Source organism: Lampetra planeri, chromosome 74, assembly GCF_965212315.1.
Source record: "Lampetra planeri chromosome 74, kcLamPlan1.2.h2, whole genome shotgun sequence".
NCBI classification, from domain to species: domain Eukaryota; kingdom Metazoa; phylum Chordata; class Hyperoartia; order Petromyzontiformes; family Petromyzontidae; genus Lampetra; species Lampetra planeri.
Genome location: NC_136179.1, coordinates 1867914 through 1881462, shown reverse-complemented (window position 1 = coordinate 1881462; position 13549 = coordinate 1867914). Strand labels below are relative to the sequence as shown.

The 13549-nt window shown below is 42.4% G+C and overlaps 1 protein-coding gene across 5 annotated transcripts in view; it reads left to right on the top strand.

Annotated features, from left to right (window-relative positions):
- Positions 1-13549, top strand: part of LOC144737870 (guanylate-binding protein 2-like) — a 234684-nt gene that overhangs the window by 182724 nt on the left and 38411 nt on the right. For all 5 annotated transcript variants that reach the window (XM_078620753.1, XM_078620754.1, XM_078620752.1 and 2 more), the window contains 4 exons: positions 553-588; positions 2181-2207; positions 3251-3292; positions 9766-9807. In XM_078620753.1, the coding sequence (XP_078476879.1) occupies positions 553-588; positions 2181-2207; positions 3251-3292; positions 9766-9807 (147 nt within the window). The remainder of the gene's footprint in view (positions 1-552; positions 589-2180; positions 2208-3250; positions 3293-9765; positions 9808-13549) is intronic.

Below are 13549 nucleotides of genomic sequence, written 5' to 3'. Positions count from 1 at the left end.
GCATTGGCTTCCATTTCAAACGCGAATTGAGTTTACAATTCCTCCTACTTGGGTTTACGTCTTCAAATGGATCTACTGCGCTTATATCCAGGAATATATTCAGACCCTTTACATAAGACCTGAACCATTGGCAGCAGCTGCCACTGTCCTGATTTAAAGGTGGCTGAGTGAGTTATTTACAAAAGATGTACCACAATAAACGTGGGATTCCATTACATTGCCATAAAACACTCAATATTGTAACAAATTGTCAGTCTCAATCGCTACACTTGTGATTTGACACGTATGTGGTATTGGTGGAGGCTGTGTAAGGGGGGTGTGGGGATTTTGCCCACACAAGAATAGGCAGCGGTGGGTGCGGACAGTTGCTTAGGGCAACTTAAGATGAGCTCGAGTGAAAACACATATTTTGTGAACACGTATTCATTGCTATATATGTACTTTAAAGTTACACAAGCTTAAGTTTGCAATTCCTGGCATAATACATGCTCCACGGAATTCGTATGACTGTTTTTTTGACCCGATGAATGTGTTCATGGCTATATCCAACAGATGGTGAATGTGGAACAGAAGGCAAAAAAAGATGAGGTAAAATAAACACTTCACAACACAGTGAGCGACATTTCTATTAATGATGCAGTCTCATATGATAAATCTACAGTAATTACTAACATATTAGAAATTGTGCATGGGAATTAATATGCATGTAAATGAAAGTATATGTTGATAGCAGGATTCTGCAGCCATTGCTGCAAATCCTGTATTATCTGTACTCCTAAACCAACCACCACCTGATCTGCTCTCAGCGGCTTGCTTCTGGCCTCTGTTGAATGCAGATTGTAACATCCATGTAATTGCCCCTTCACATTATTCAGTTAGACACGTCCTTGCCATTCTTAAGTTGTTGGGTCTCACGTAGCATGTTCAAGGTCCTACTCACACCATTGGACATACTCTGGAATAAGTGTGTCCCATTGGCTTCCCAGTCGGCGACCTTTCTATTCTTGATGCAGGCTCATCCGATCACTGTGCGGTATTCTCCAAGGTGTGCTTAATTAGCTGACTCTGTTCACATCAATGCCAGATGTCGCGTTGTATGATAAACTACATTAATTATATATCAATTACTGAAGACTCTTTGCCCTTTCCTGCCTCTTTGAGGAGACTGCTTTTTGAGTGCAATAATATTGCACAGATACAGCACTGGTGAGTTTCATCAATGATTTGCTAACATCTACAAACAAAACTCTTTCCAAGCATTCTCGTTCTACTGGATCTTAGCACAGCTTTTAGTACAATTGAACATTGCATTTTAGAAGATCAGTTGACACTCATGATAGAGGTATTGGACAATTAATTTCATTGGTTCTGCTCCTACCTTGCAAACCGTATCAATATGGGCTGTTTTAAGATCTGTGCTAGGTTGAACTTCATTCAGTGTTCATATAGCCTTGCCATAAATGGCTCACCTGTGCTGATGTGTCTGCATTAGCTTATATTTCAAAGGCGAATATAGTTTAGTATTCCTCCTACTTGGGTCCAGGGCTTCAAATTTACCTCCTGCATCTTCTATTCAGGATTTGATTCAGCCACACACTCAACTATCCAGCCACATGCCCCAATATCCAGTTCAATATTGAATGTAATAATTGTACTATCCTTGGACAGTTGTATTAGTTTCCTGTTCACTTCTCATGAAGTGAAAGGTTCTAAAGAAATATTAAACTTCAAAGCTAACCCTTTACATAAGACCTGAACCATTGGAAGCAGCTGCCAGTGCATTGCTTTAAACAGGGCAGAGTGAGTTATTTACAACAGATAAACCACAATTAACGTGAAATCTCATTGCCTAGCCATGAGACACTCACAATTGTGACAAATTGTGAGTCTCAAGCATTATACATGAGACGTATCAGGTATGGAGTATGGTTGGATGCTGTAGAATGGGGAGGGAGAGTTTGTCCACGCAAGAATAGGTAGTGGTCGGTCAGCACAGATGGTTAGAGCAATTTAAGATGAACTCTAGTGAAAACACATTTTTTGTGAACACTTACTAATGGCGATATATGTACTTAACTGATACACAAGCTTAAGTATGCAATGCATGGCATAATACATGCTATACTGAATTTATATGAATGTATTCATCACCCGATTCATGTGTTCGTGGCTATTTCCAGGAGCGTGTAAAGCAGGAAAAAGCTGAGGTAAAACCCATGCTTCACAACGCAGACAGCGACATTTTTACTATTAAAGAAGGTTCGTCTGATCACTGTGCCGTCATCTCCAAGATGCTCGTACTCTGCTCACTCTCCTTACCGTCAATTCCAGATGTTGTACCACGTGCTAAACTCTACTAATTACGTATCAATTACTGAGGCGTTTGCCCTTTCCTGTCTCTTTAAGGGGACTTATTTTTTAAATACAAAGTCTAGATCCCTTTACTATTCTCAATACCTTACGGATTTTTGCCACTAAGCCCTCTCCATATAATTCAGAAGATCTATGGACGATGAAATCAATGGTTCCTAAATATTAACGGGTTTGGAGGAAGTTCAGCTTTGTCATTTATCGACAACTATTTAATTCATCACCCTACAACTACAAGGATGTCATCTCTCAAGGGAAATCTGTCTATTTTCCTGCCGAATTACGATCAGAAAGTTTAACAGTAAAATATTATTTTCTACTGTTAATCACTTTCTAAATACAGGCCAGTAGTTGAAATTGTAATATCTACTGATCATTGCAATTCATACCAACAGTTTTATTTCTCATAAAATCAGCACTATTTGCTCACAATTACTGCCATCACCAATGGTTCACTTAACATAAGACCTGAACCATTGGCAGCAGCTGCCAATATACTGCTTTAAACGGGGTTGAGAAAGTTATTTAGAACAGATAAACAACAATAAACCTGAGATTCCATTGCATGGCCTCAAAACACTCAATATTGTAACAAATTGTGAGTCTCAATCGTTATACTTGAGATTTGACACGTATGTGATATTGGTGGAGGCTGTGGAAGGGGGGGGGGGGGAGTTTTCCCCACACAAGAATAGGTAGTGATCAGTGGGGACAGTTTCTTAGAGCTCTAGTGAAAACACCACCTTTGTTAACACTTATTGCTATATTTGTACTTTACAGTTACCAAGCTTAAGTATGCATTGCATGGCATTATACATGGTCCACAGAATTTGTATGACTGTATTCATCACCCAATTCATGTTTTCATGGCTATATCTAGGCGGAGCGTGCGGATATGCTAAAAAAGATTGAAAACCTTCAGGTAAAACCCATGCTTCAAAACCACATTGGCATGTTCTGTTTATGTGACAACTCTTACTAATTAGCTTTGTCTTGTGGTGGTGGCGGGTTTAATGACACTTTTATATATTTTCCGATCTAACAAAAATAACATGCATTATGGATAGTACCAATGGTGCATAGCAATCTGCATGCAAATGTATGCATTTATATGAAGGTGTTCGTACATTGCAGAACTCTGCAGCCATTGCAGCGAATTCTGAATTACCATACTCCGAAACCCACTATCAACTGATCTGCTCTAAGTGGCTTGCTTCTGGATTCTGCTGTTGGCACCTTTTAACATTTATATAAATGCTGCATTACATTATTCAGTTGCAGACATCCTTACCATTCTTCAGTTGTTTGGCCCTACTAACACCATCCAACATACCGGGAATAATTGTGATCTATTGGCTTCACAGTCAATGACCTTTCTATTATTGATACAGGTTCATCTGATCACTGTGCAGTTTAATCCAAGATGCGCATACTCTGCTCACTCTCTCCCCATCAATGCCCAGATGTCTCACCATATTCTAATCTCCACTATGTATGTATCAATTACTGAAGACTTTGCCCTTTACGGCCTCTTTTGTAGACTGCTTATTACATACAAATGTTAGATCCCTTGACTCGTTTTCAGGCCTAACTGATTTCTGCCACTAAGCCCTCCCCGTGGCATTCAGAAGAGCTATGAAAGATGAAATCAATGGTTTATATTCTGAGCGAGTCTGGAGGAATTCAGGTTTTACTATTTATCGACAGCTCTTTAACACGTCACTAAACAAGTACAAGGATGTCAACTCTTAAGCGAAATGTGTCCATTTTGCCCGCGTGATTACAAGCCATAAAATGTCATCCTAAAATCATTTTGGCCATATTAAATCACCTTTTAATCCAGGCCGCTAACTTAATTGAATGATCTCTTGAATTTGTGATCAAATCAGCACTATATGTTTGCAATTACTGCCAACAGCAATGGTCCAGATACCTCCAGATTTCCACCCACATTATTGGAAAGGCACCACAATTTCAGTCCAATTTTAAATGTTAAAAATACTAGAGCATGCAGTGACCGCACGTTCATCAATATTTGTCTTTAAACAACTTGCTTGATCCATTTCAGTCAGGTTTTAGACCACGGTGCAGCACCGAGAGAGCTCTGCTGAGGTTAATCAATGTTTTGGTAATGTCTGATAAGTATAACCCGTAAAAACTAAGTTTTTCACTATAAATCCTTTATATGCGTGGCAGCGAACTTAATATAAAGGATTTAAAAATATATTCGCCTGTGGAGGACGCGGGGATCGATCCCGCAACCTTTGGCATGGGGAAGCGAAGGCGCTACCAACTGCGCTACTCCGCCACGGCCTGTGGAGGGGTTACGCTCTGGGCTCTTACACTCTGACGTTCAGCCAAAGCCATGAATGCGTTCTATTTGAATATATGTAAAATAAAAAAAAATTTGCCTAAAAAGTGTAAAATTTTGGGATTTTTTTTTCACGAACAATAATTGTCTGGCACAACGAGTCTGTGTGGAAAATGTCAGCTCGATTGGATCACGGGAAGTGGGTTAAAAACGACCGAAAGATTTGCACGGTCCTAAGCAAGCAAGCAAGCACGCAAGCACGCGAACTTAATATAAAGGATTTAAAAAGGTGCAGCACCTCGACAGCTCTGGTGAGGGTCATCATTGAATTGCTAACATCTACAAAAAAGATCTTTCAAGCATTCTCCTTGATCTGAGCACAACTTTTCGTAGTCTTGATCAGAGCAGTTTACTTGATCAGTTGCAACTCATAATACAGGTTTTGGATATTGCCTTGCAATGGTTCCACTGATTCCTTGCGAACCGTGTCACTATGGGCAGTTTTAAGATACGTGCGAGGTGGCATTTTATTTAGTGGAGGTTAACTTAACCAGCAAGGCCTATGTTACCATTGACAAATGGACAACACAATAATACGTGCCAAAGTCGATTCGGACTCTGTGTCGTTGGCATGTTTGCTCTCATATTCGCTCTCTTTCATCAACTATTGTACGTGGCAGAAATATCTCCAAGTTTGCGTTGATGACACCACGATCCCTTTCATTGGCTCCCCCCACCAACTGTCCAAGATAGGCCCCCATTCATCTGATGATCGACCATCAATGTCTGTCTAACAAAACTAAGCTAGAAGTCTTGGTGTCTTTTGGGATCAGTCTTTATCATTTCGTGCTTACAAAAGTTGTGAGGACATCATTCTTTTTTTTAAGGAATTTTGCCCAACTGACACCACATTCTTTGTTTTAAATATCCTGAGAAACATGACATTTGCAAGCATGTGAATGGAAAATGATTATTCACATGAGCAGCGCTATAGGGTTAGGCCATCAGTGCCTACAGGTATCTGGGAAAATTAATGTTTGGAGGAGGCTGGTAATGCTGGCGTCGACATGTATAGAACCGTGGTGCATCATGAAACTTGGAGGGCCTGTGTGCATTGTCATTGGGCTGATTGTGCAATCGTCTATTATTCTAACGTGGTTCCACACAAACAATCTCAGCCAGAGCTAGGCGGACTAAAACAGACAAATACATACACTATGTAGGTGCAATAGTTTTCAAAGACCTGACATTTGATCTGACATCATATAAATTATGAATCAAAGCTGACAACAGCAAGGTAGATTAGAGTAAGACAGATACTCAATCAACTCGTCTGCAATCAAGTAACCGAAAATTTAAATAACGTAAACCGAGCAGGATAAATAAGGTGCCATGAACAGCAACGCTGATATAAAATAACTATAATTAAATCAAATTAAATAAAATATACGGATAAAATTTTGACAATCAACTGCTGCGCTGGAGCACACGTAATTAATAATACCTAAATGTGTGACAGGAAGCTCCACCTATTAATAAAGAGATGACACTTCCTGACCTAATGCTCCACTCTTGGAGCCTGAAGCCAGCTTCAGTCACAGCCATCCACATGGCTGCCTTGCCACACCAAGAAGAAATAAAAATGACTTCTTGGCATCATGTCCTGCAAAGTGTAGTGGGCAGAAATGAGGTGGCTCAATTACTTCAGGAGGTGAAACGGCTATGATGATACAACCACTAGCATCTGACTCTTAACTCGTCACTCGATGCTGGGGATTGGCTGACATGGTATGCCAAACAGAGAATGTTGCTGTTTAACAACCAGAAATGGCTGTTGGTACTGAAAGTGGTGTTTGTTGTAAAACAATGGATAATTATTCTAATGCTGAAAGCTTAAAATGCCAAATTGATTAACTACATTAACACAAATGTGTCGTGCAATAAATGGTCACCATGATGATTACATCAATCCACATCACTTAAGAACCAATTTTATTCAGGGTGACTTCCGAGCATCACACCTAGAATATGGATTATGTTGGCTTAGTGCTCTAAGGTTATTATCGTGACAACCAAACAGCGACACGCATTTCAAGGAAGACCATAGGTGTTGGTTGCAGCTGATTATCTGCGGAAAATTCAAATCACAAATTAGATTTGCGAGATGCCCTTTCTGGGGGTGAGAGACATGGCCATATTTTTTTATTAGGTAAATCATCGAATAAACAATTTAACAACGGGCACGTAAGTACAACTACTTTACTATTTGGTTCTTTGGGTAAAGTCACGTAGGTAGAATTAAAATAAAACAAATCACGACGTTTCGATCGCAACACAAGCGATCTTCATCAGGTGGGACAACCACAGCGAAAAAAATGCTGAAGTCGGCGGGAGAGCTGCCGTGTGGCAAGAGGTAAGAAAGGGGGGAGGAGGCAAGGGGGGAGAGGAGGTCGGGTGTGGTAGGGGGTGGGGGGGGCCGCGTGAGCGCTCGGGGAAGATGACATGAGGTTGGGGGGGGGGGACGTGGGCGGGGCTAGAAGTGGAAAGGTTGTGGAAGAACAGATAGAGGACGTGAGGCTGGGGGGGGGGGGGACGTAGGCGGGGCTATCAGTAAACTGGCAGGTAATGATGGAAACAACAACAACAACATGTTAAGGCATTACCTTGTTGATAACATCCTTCCAATGATTGTTCAATTTGTATCAATCTTCTCGGTTGAAGTTTTGCCTATGTTTATATATCTGGATGGCTTCATGAACAAACCTTTTATAGTAGCCCGAAGGTTTGCAGAGTACCTTGGTCTCGGAAAAAAAAATAATGCAAGCCCACAGCGTTATTGGTCAGCTACGGCAGAGGTATTGGTTCTGCCATGTTTCAGATCTGCCTTGTGTTCGTGAACACGGCCTGAGACATGTCGTTTCGTTTCCCCAATGTGACTGCTACCGCAGGTACAGCTCAGTTTGTAGACTCCAGGGTATTGCAAGTCAGAAATTACCTTCTTCGCAGATGGAATTCGATCCAGGATTTTGTGTACTGTGTTGAATCGGACCTCGATTTTGTGTTTGTTTAAGATTTTGGAAATATTTTTGTAACACCTGCTATGCATGGTAAAGTGATGATTTTTATTGGATTCTCAGGAGATTGTTTATCCATGGTTGGAGAAACAGCTATGCGAATAATGCGGTCCAAGTACCCATTCATCTTGAGGGCTTTGTGTACGTGTTCCAGTTAACTGGCTAGGTGGTGTTGGTCGGAGATGCAGTGGACCCTATGGTGTAGTGTTTCTATGAGGGAATTCTTCTGTGCCGGATGGTGGTGGAAATCAGGTTTTAGATAGTAATCTGTGTGGGTGGCTTTCCTGTGGACAGAGAATCCCAACGAGCCGTCAGGCCTCTTCTCAAACAGAACATCCAGGAATGGTAGCTTGCCATTCTTCTCCACTTCCATGGTGAATTTGATGGATGGGTGTATGGAATTGATGTGGTTGAGAAATTGGTTCAATGCTGGCAGGCCATGTGGCCAAATTACGAAAGTGTCATCTAACGTATATCTTCCACAAGGAAGGACGTAGGGTGGATGTTTGGATGGCATCTGTTTCAAATTTCTCCATGGAAACATTCGCTATCACTGGTGATAAGGGGGAACCCATGGGGGTACCTTCATTTTGTTTGTAGAAAGTACCATTCCATGTGCAGTAAGTGTTGGTAAGGCAGTGCCTAACCAAAGTTGGTACATCAGGATTCAGTCCATGTTGGACAAAGTTTTCAATTATTGCTAAGGTGTCAGGTACAGGAACCTTGGTGAACAGAGAGACTACATCAAAGCTGACAAGCAATCATCTGGAGACAGTGAGATGCCCTTCATTAGAGAGACCAAGTCAGCTGAGTTATGTACTGCTGAGGTAGTCTTTGCCCGTGAATGGAAGCATGGTCTCAGACAGAAATCAGGCCAGTTTGTAGGTAGGTGAGTTGATAGTGGAAACGATGGGCTGAAGTGGAGTACCTTCTTTATGGATTTTTGGAAGACCACAGAATATGGGTGGTCTAGGGTTTTTAGCGGAGAGCCGCTTGAATTGATATAACGCTGTGGGCCCACGTGATATTGTTATTTTTTCCGAGACCAAGGTACTCTGCAAACCTTTGGGCTACTATCAAAGGTTTGTTCATGAAGCCATCCAGATATATAAACACAGGCAAAACTTCATTGGAAGGATTTTTATTAAACAGGTAATGCCTTAAAGTGTTGTTGTTGGTTCCATCATTACCTGCGGCTTTACTGCTTGCCCCGACCACGTGCCCCCCCCCCAACCTCATGTCCTCTTCCTCTAGCGCTCACGCGGCCCCCCCACCCCCTACCCCACCCCCCTCTTTCCCCCCTTGCCTCCTCCCTCCTCTCTTACCTATTTAACCTCTTGCCACGGCAGCTCTCCCGCCGACTTCAGAATTTTCTTGCTGTGGTTGTCCCACCTGATGAAGATCGCTTGTGTTGCAATCGAAACGTCGTGATTTGTTTTATTGTATTTCTACCTACGTGACTTCACCAAAAGAACCAAAGAGTATGGATTCCTGCAGTCACGAAAGCTTCAAATCATAATACAACTACCTTGATTAATCAAACCTATGTATTTATTACATTATACATTTGTTTAGGATTGAGAACCAAACGGGTGCAGGCTGCCATAAAAAAAGACCACTGGTCTAGAGAATATGGCCAGCAGTACATTAGTCTTTCCCAATAAGAATGGCCAGTTTAACTATGTTTTTGTTTATTTCCACTTGTGTTTTAACTAACACTGTTTCCACAGGAAAGTTAGATTATGTCATGTTTAATAATTTAACCCAACATTACAGTTTGTAATTAAATGTACTGCTCTTGTATTATTAGGCAATTAATTAAAAATAACGCGCTAATAACCCTAATGAAAGACAGTTGATTGTATTACTTTACATATTGCTGATTATATAAAAGCAAATACATTGAAAATAAGGGTATGGTTTAAGTGCCAATATTATAAAAATATATTTTTTCCCAATGAATATTGATTATTATTATTCATATGTCTCAATTTGTGCCTTTACCTGCAGAAAAAAAATGAAGGATTAATATCTGAGATTTCGACAGAAAAGGTAAGTAAATGTGAGAGAGAGGTAAACTGGAAATTCACTCCCAACACAATACCGGCCTGTGCCGGGCTAGGTGCACATTGAGGCCACGTGAATTGTCCAAGGCTTACTGGCATGTCATGGGAGAGACCCGGTGTTATTCAATAACTTCATGAAATGACTGGCAGATGCACCACCTGTGCTCCGCACTGTGCCAACTCACTGAATTTTAGGTGCCCGGCACTCCGCTCGTTATTGTGAGCATCGCTCCTCTGCTGTCTGTTAATGTTGGAGGAAATCTGCCTCCAACTACTCAGTAGCGTCCTTCACTAGCCTCCTCCGAGTCCAATCAAATCCATATCCTCCTTACCACATCAGCCTAATTCTTATCTAGCCTACGCTGTGCCTGTTCAGCCTGTTTCATCTAGCCAAACAAAAGCTGCTTGGGCATGTGGTGGCTGGGTATGTGGGCTACATAACCCAGCTAACAGAGCCTAGCCTTTCAGAGGAGATCTCCGATGGGACTGTATCACAGATATTTCAAGTATCCATGCGCTCCTCACACAATTCAGGATGGTTAAACCCAAGAGGGAAAGTAGGCAGGTGAGTCTGAATGTTTTAAACCAAGAGAGATGCTCATTAAAGGGCTTCACATTGTACAACCATAGAGAAGAGAGAGCATGACTGTGGCCTAGAAGACCCGAGGGGGTAGAGTGTTTAGTGACACAAAATACTCTGATGGGTGCTTAGATATTTTGGGGCTGATAGTAAGGCCCCACCTCTTAGTAGCATGCTACAGGTTCCAGAGTAGCATCTCCAACTCCTTAGAGTGAGAAGACACTACCAAATCGTCAGTATACATAACAACATTGACAAATAAGGAGTCATCCCTTGACCACACCCAGTCGATCTGCCTCCCATTGTATCTGTAGCAGATGGAAATTCCTCCAGTACAGTCATATAATACCATCACATCATACAATATGTATTCATGTGTTTGATGGCATGAAACAACCCCCACCTCCTCAGTCAAAGCCGATCGGTAATGATGTGGAAGCTGTGAACAACATCCTTTGGGGGGATAGCTGATACAAATCAACTGACACCCGCATGGTGCTCGCAGCTACCAAAGTGGTCAACAGAGTCTCTGGATGGGTGCGAGAGGCTGGTGACCCTTCCACCTAAACCACAATTACAAAAACACTGAAGATGAGAGGCTGCCACTCCTCTGTCGGTAGCTCAACCGGTACCACCTAGATCTCTTTTGTATTCTGGAGGTCTAGTGAACTGGTTCTGGCACCTGCATTATGAGGGGTGATCACAGTTCGTCAAGCTTGGCGATGAATAGTCATTGCTTCTGCCATGCCTAGTTGGTATACCACAAGGGGTCCGTCCTCGATACATTCCTATTTTCAACATGTGTCTCTCCGATTGCCGATATCATCTCATCGCATGACATCAAGTTCCATCAATATGCTGATGATACACACCATGATGATGCACACCAATTCAATTATACACACAGCATTCCGATCACACAGCATTTCTATCAAGCATACAGCATTTCAATCACACATCAGCATTTCAATCACATCAGCATTTCAATTATACACAAACAGCATTCCAAATACACACAGAGCCGATCAATGGCGTCAATCAAATGCGTTGATCAACTGCGTGTATAATGCACACAGCCTTGGACTGGACCACAACCTCTCGAGTCAAAACTGTCAACAATTATATGAGGAAAGAGGACAAACTGCTACATTCAGACACAACAGGAACAATAACAGCAACAACAGAAGCAATAACATAAGCAATAACTGAAACAACAGCAACAAGAACAACTAAAGCAACAACAACAACAACTATAGCAGCAACAATAACAACAATAGCAGCAACACCTTGCGATGGCATTGCTGGTATTTCTTCTTCTGCCACTGCTGCTGCCCATCTGCTTGCGGCCGCGCCTCTGCCCTCACGGGACTCTGGCTGAGCGAACCAAGTGGTCTGGTCTAGCAATCATTCCCCTCTTTCCTAGAGAATGGGGGCCATACCCAGCACTTCTCCTGGCCTGAATCCACGAACCAATTCTATCTCATCCAAACGTCACCGACACTGCGGTGAGACTCACCAGCAGACTCGGTCCAGCATCCGATGTGCAGAAGGGAGTGCTAATTGGTGAACTCTCCGGTTCAAATTACTCGAATTCAGCACCCACTGTGCTACGATCTGCTATGGAAATGCTGACCCCTAACTTACCGTATTCATAACTTGTTGCAATGCCTCACACATTGTTGTGCTACAGATCTGTTCAGTTCCTCTTCCGACCTACATGCACACAATCACGGAAGAGCGCCTTCATCGCCATACTGCTGCTGATGTTGGGTATCAAGCCATACCCTGGACAAGAGCTCCTCAACTTGGTATTGAGAGTGGGTAACGTCTCTTGCTACATGAACTTTTCCAGACTGACTGGTTCTTGTGGAAAATTAACAGTGATCTCACCAGGATTATCGACAGTCACTGTTTAACCCAGCATGTCAGCAGGGCAACATGTCTCTTGGGAAATATACTGGATTACATCTTCACATCCACTGCTGCTGTAACTGTGACCGACGTTATCGAAGAAGTGGGTGTTGTAGATCATTCTCGTGACATCCAAATGGCATTTCCGATTATTCGGCCAACCATCACAATATCATACGGAGAATGGAAACGAATGAACCACGGTGCTTTCCGTCAGAGGATTTGGTCATCATCGTCGTGTATAAATCTGCATCGACGGTCGATTCAATTGCAGCTCAATAAGAAAATATCACTTTTTCTTGATGTACTGGTGCCTATCCGAACAAGTACAAAGAGAATGGGGAAAGCAAGCAGTAACTGGCTATCACCGGAGGTGATCACAGCGAAGCCTACGTGGAGGAGGCTGGAGCATCTTTGGAAGAAAACTGGTTTCGAGATTGTCCAACTCACAGAGCTGCCTGCCGATCTGCAACCCGATTTATTATTAGGTCTCGCAAATCGTTCTCTGCTCTGCACGTCATTGACTCCCCCATGCTCTATGGCATGTCCTGAAAAGTCTGCTGCACTCCAACCACCCATCAACTAGTCTATGCATTCATTGTGCAGCACTTGCGACGTTCATTGCCAATAGAAGAGTGGCAATCAAAATGGAAGTTTCTAACTTGAAGGCAACACATTCATCCCTGTTTTCCATTTAGTTTAATTAACCTGTAACCAATGCAAAGTCGAGACCCTGACACGAACGTCTGTGGCAGAGGTGTCAATGTTCATCGCACAGCTGCCAAATAAGTCATTGCCATTTGACTACAACCACACATCGATTCTCAAATTATGCTCGGACGTGCTTGTTCCGCTGATTGTCCACCTGGAAAATGTTAAATTCAGTGAGCCCTGTTTTCAGACTTGTTCTTAATAGTGCAGTTAACGCCACTTCTAAAAAAAGTGTGGGCTTAACCCACAGTGACCCTGCAAACTATCGCACGGTCTTAAAACTGAGTTTGATTTCAAAGGTCATTGAGCACCTTTTTCTGAAGTGGTTACTTCCCCACATTACTGCAACAGGCATTTTCAACCAATGTAATTAGGCGTACTGGAAGTTCAAGAGCACTGAGATTGCTCTACTAAAGATCACCAATTACTTCCAGAAGATGACCGGTGTGCCACAGTGTTGGTTGGCCTGGATCTCTCAGCCACCTTCAACACCATCAACAATGAGATATTCATCGGGTGGCTATGA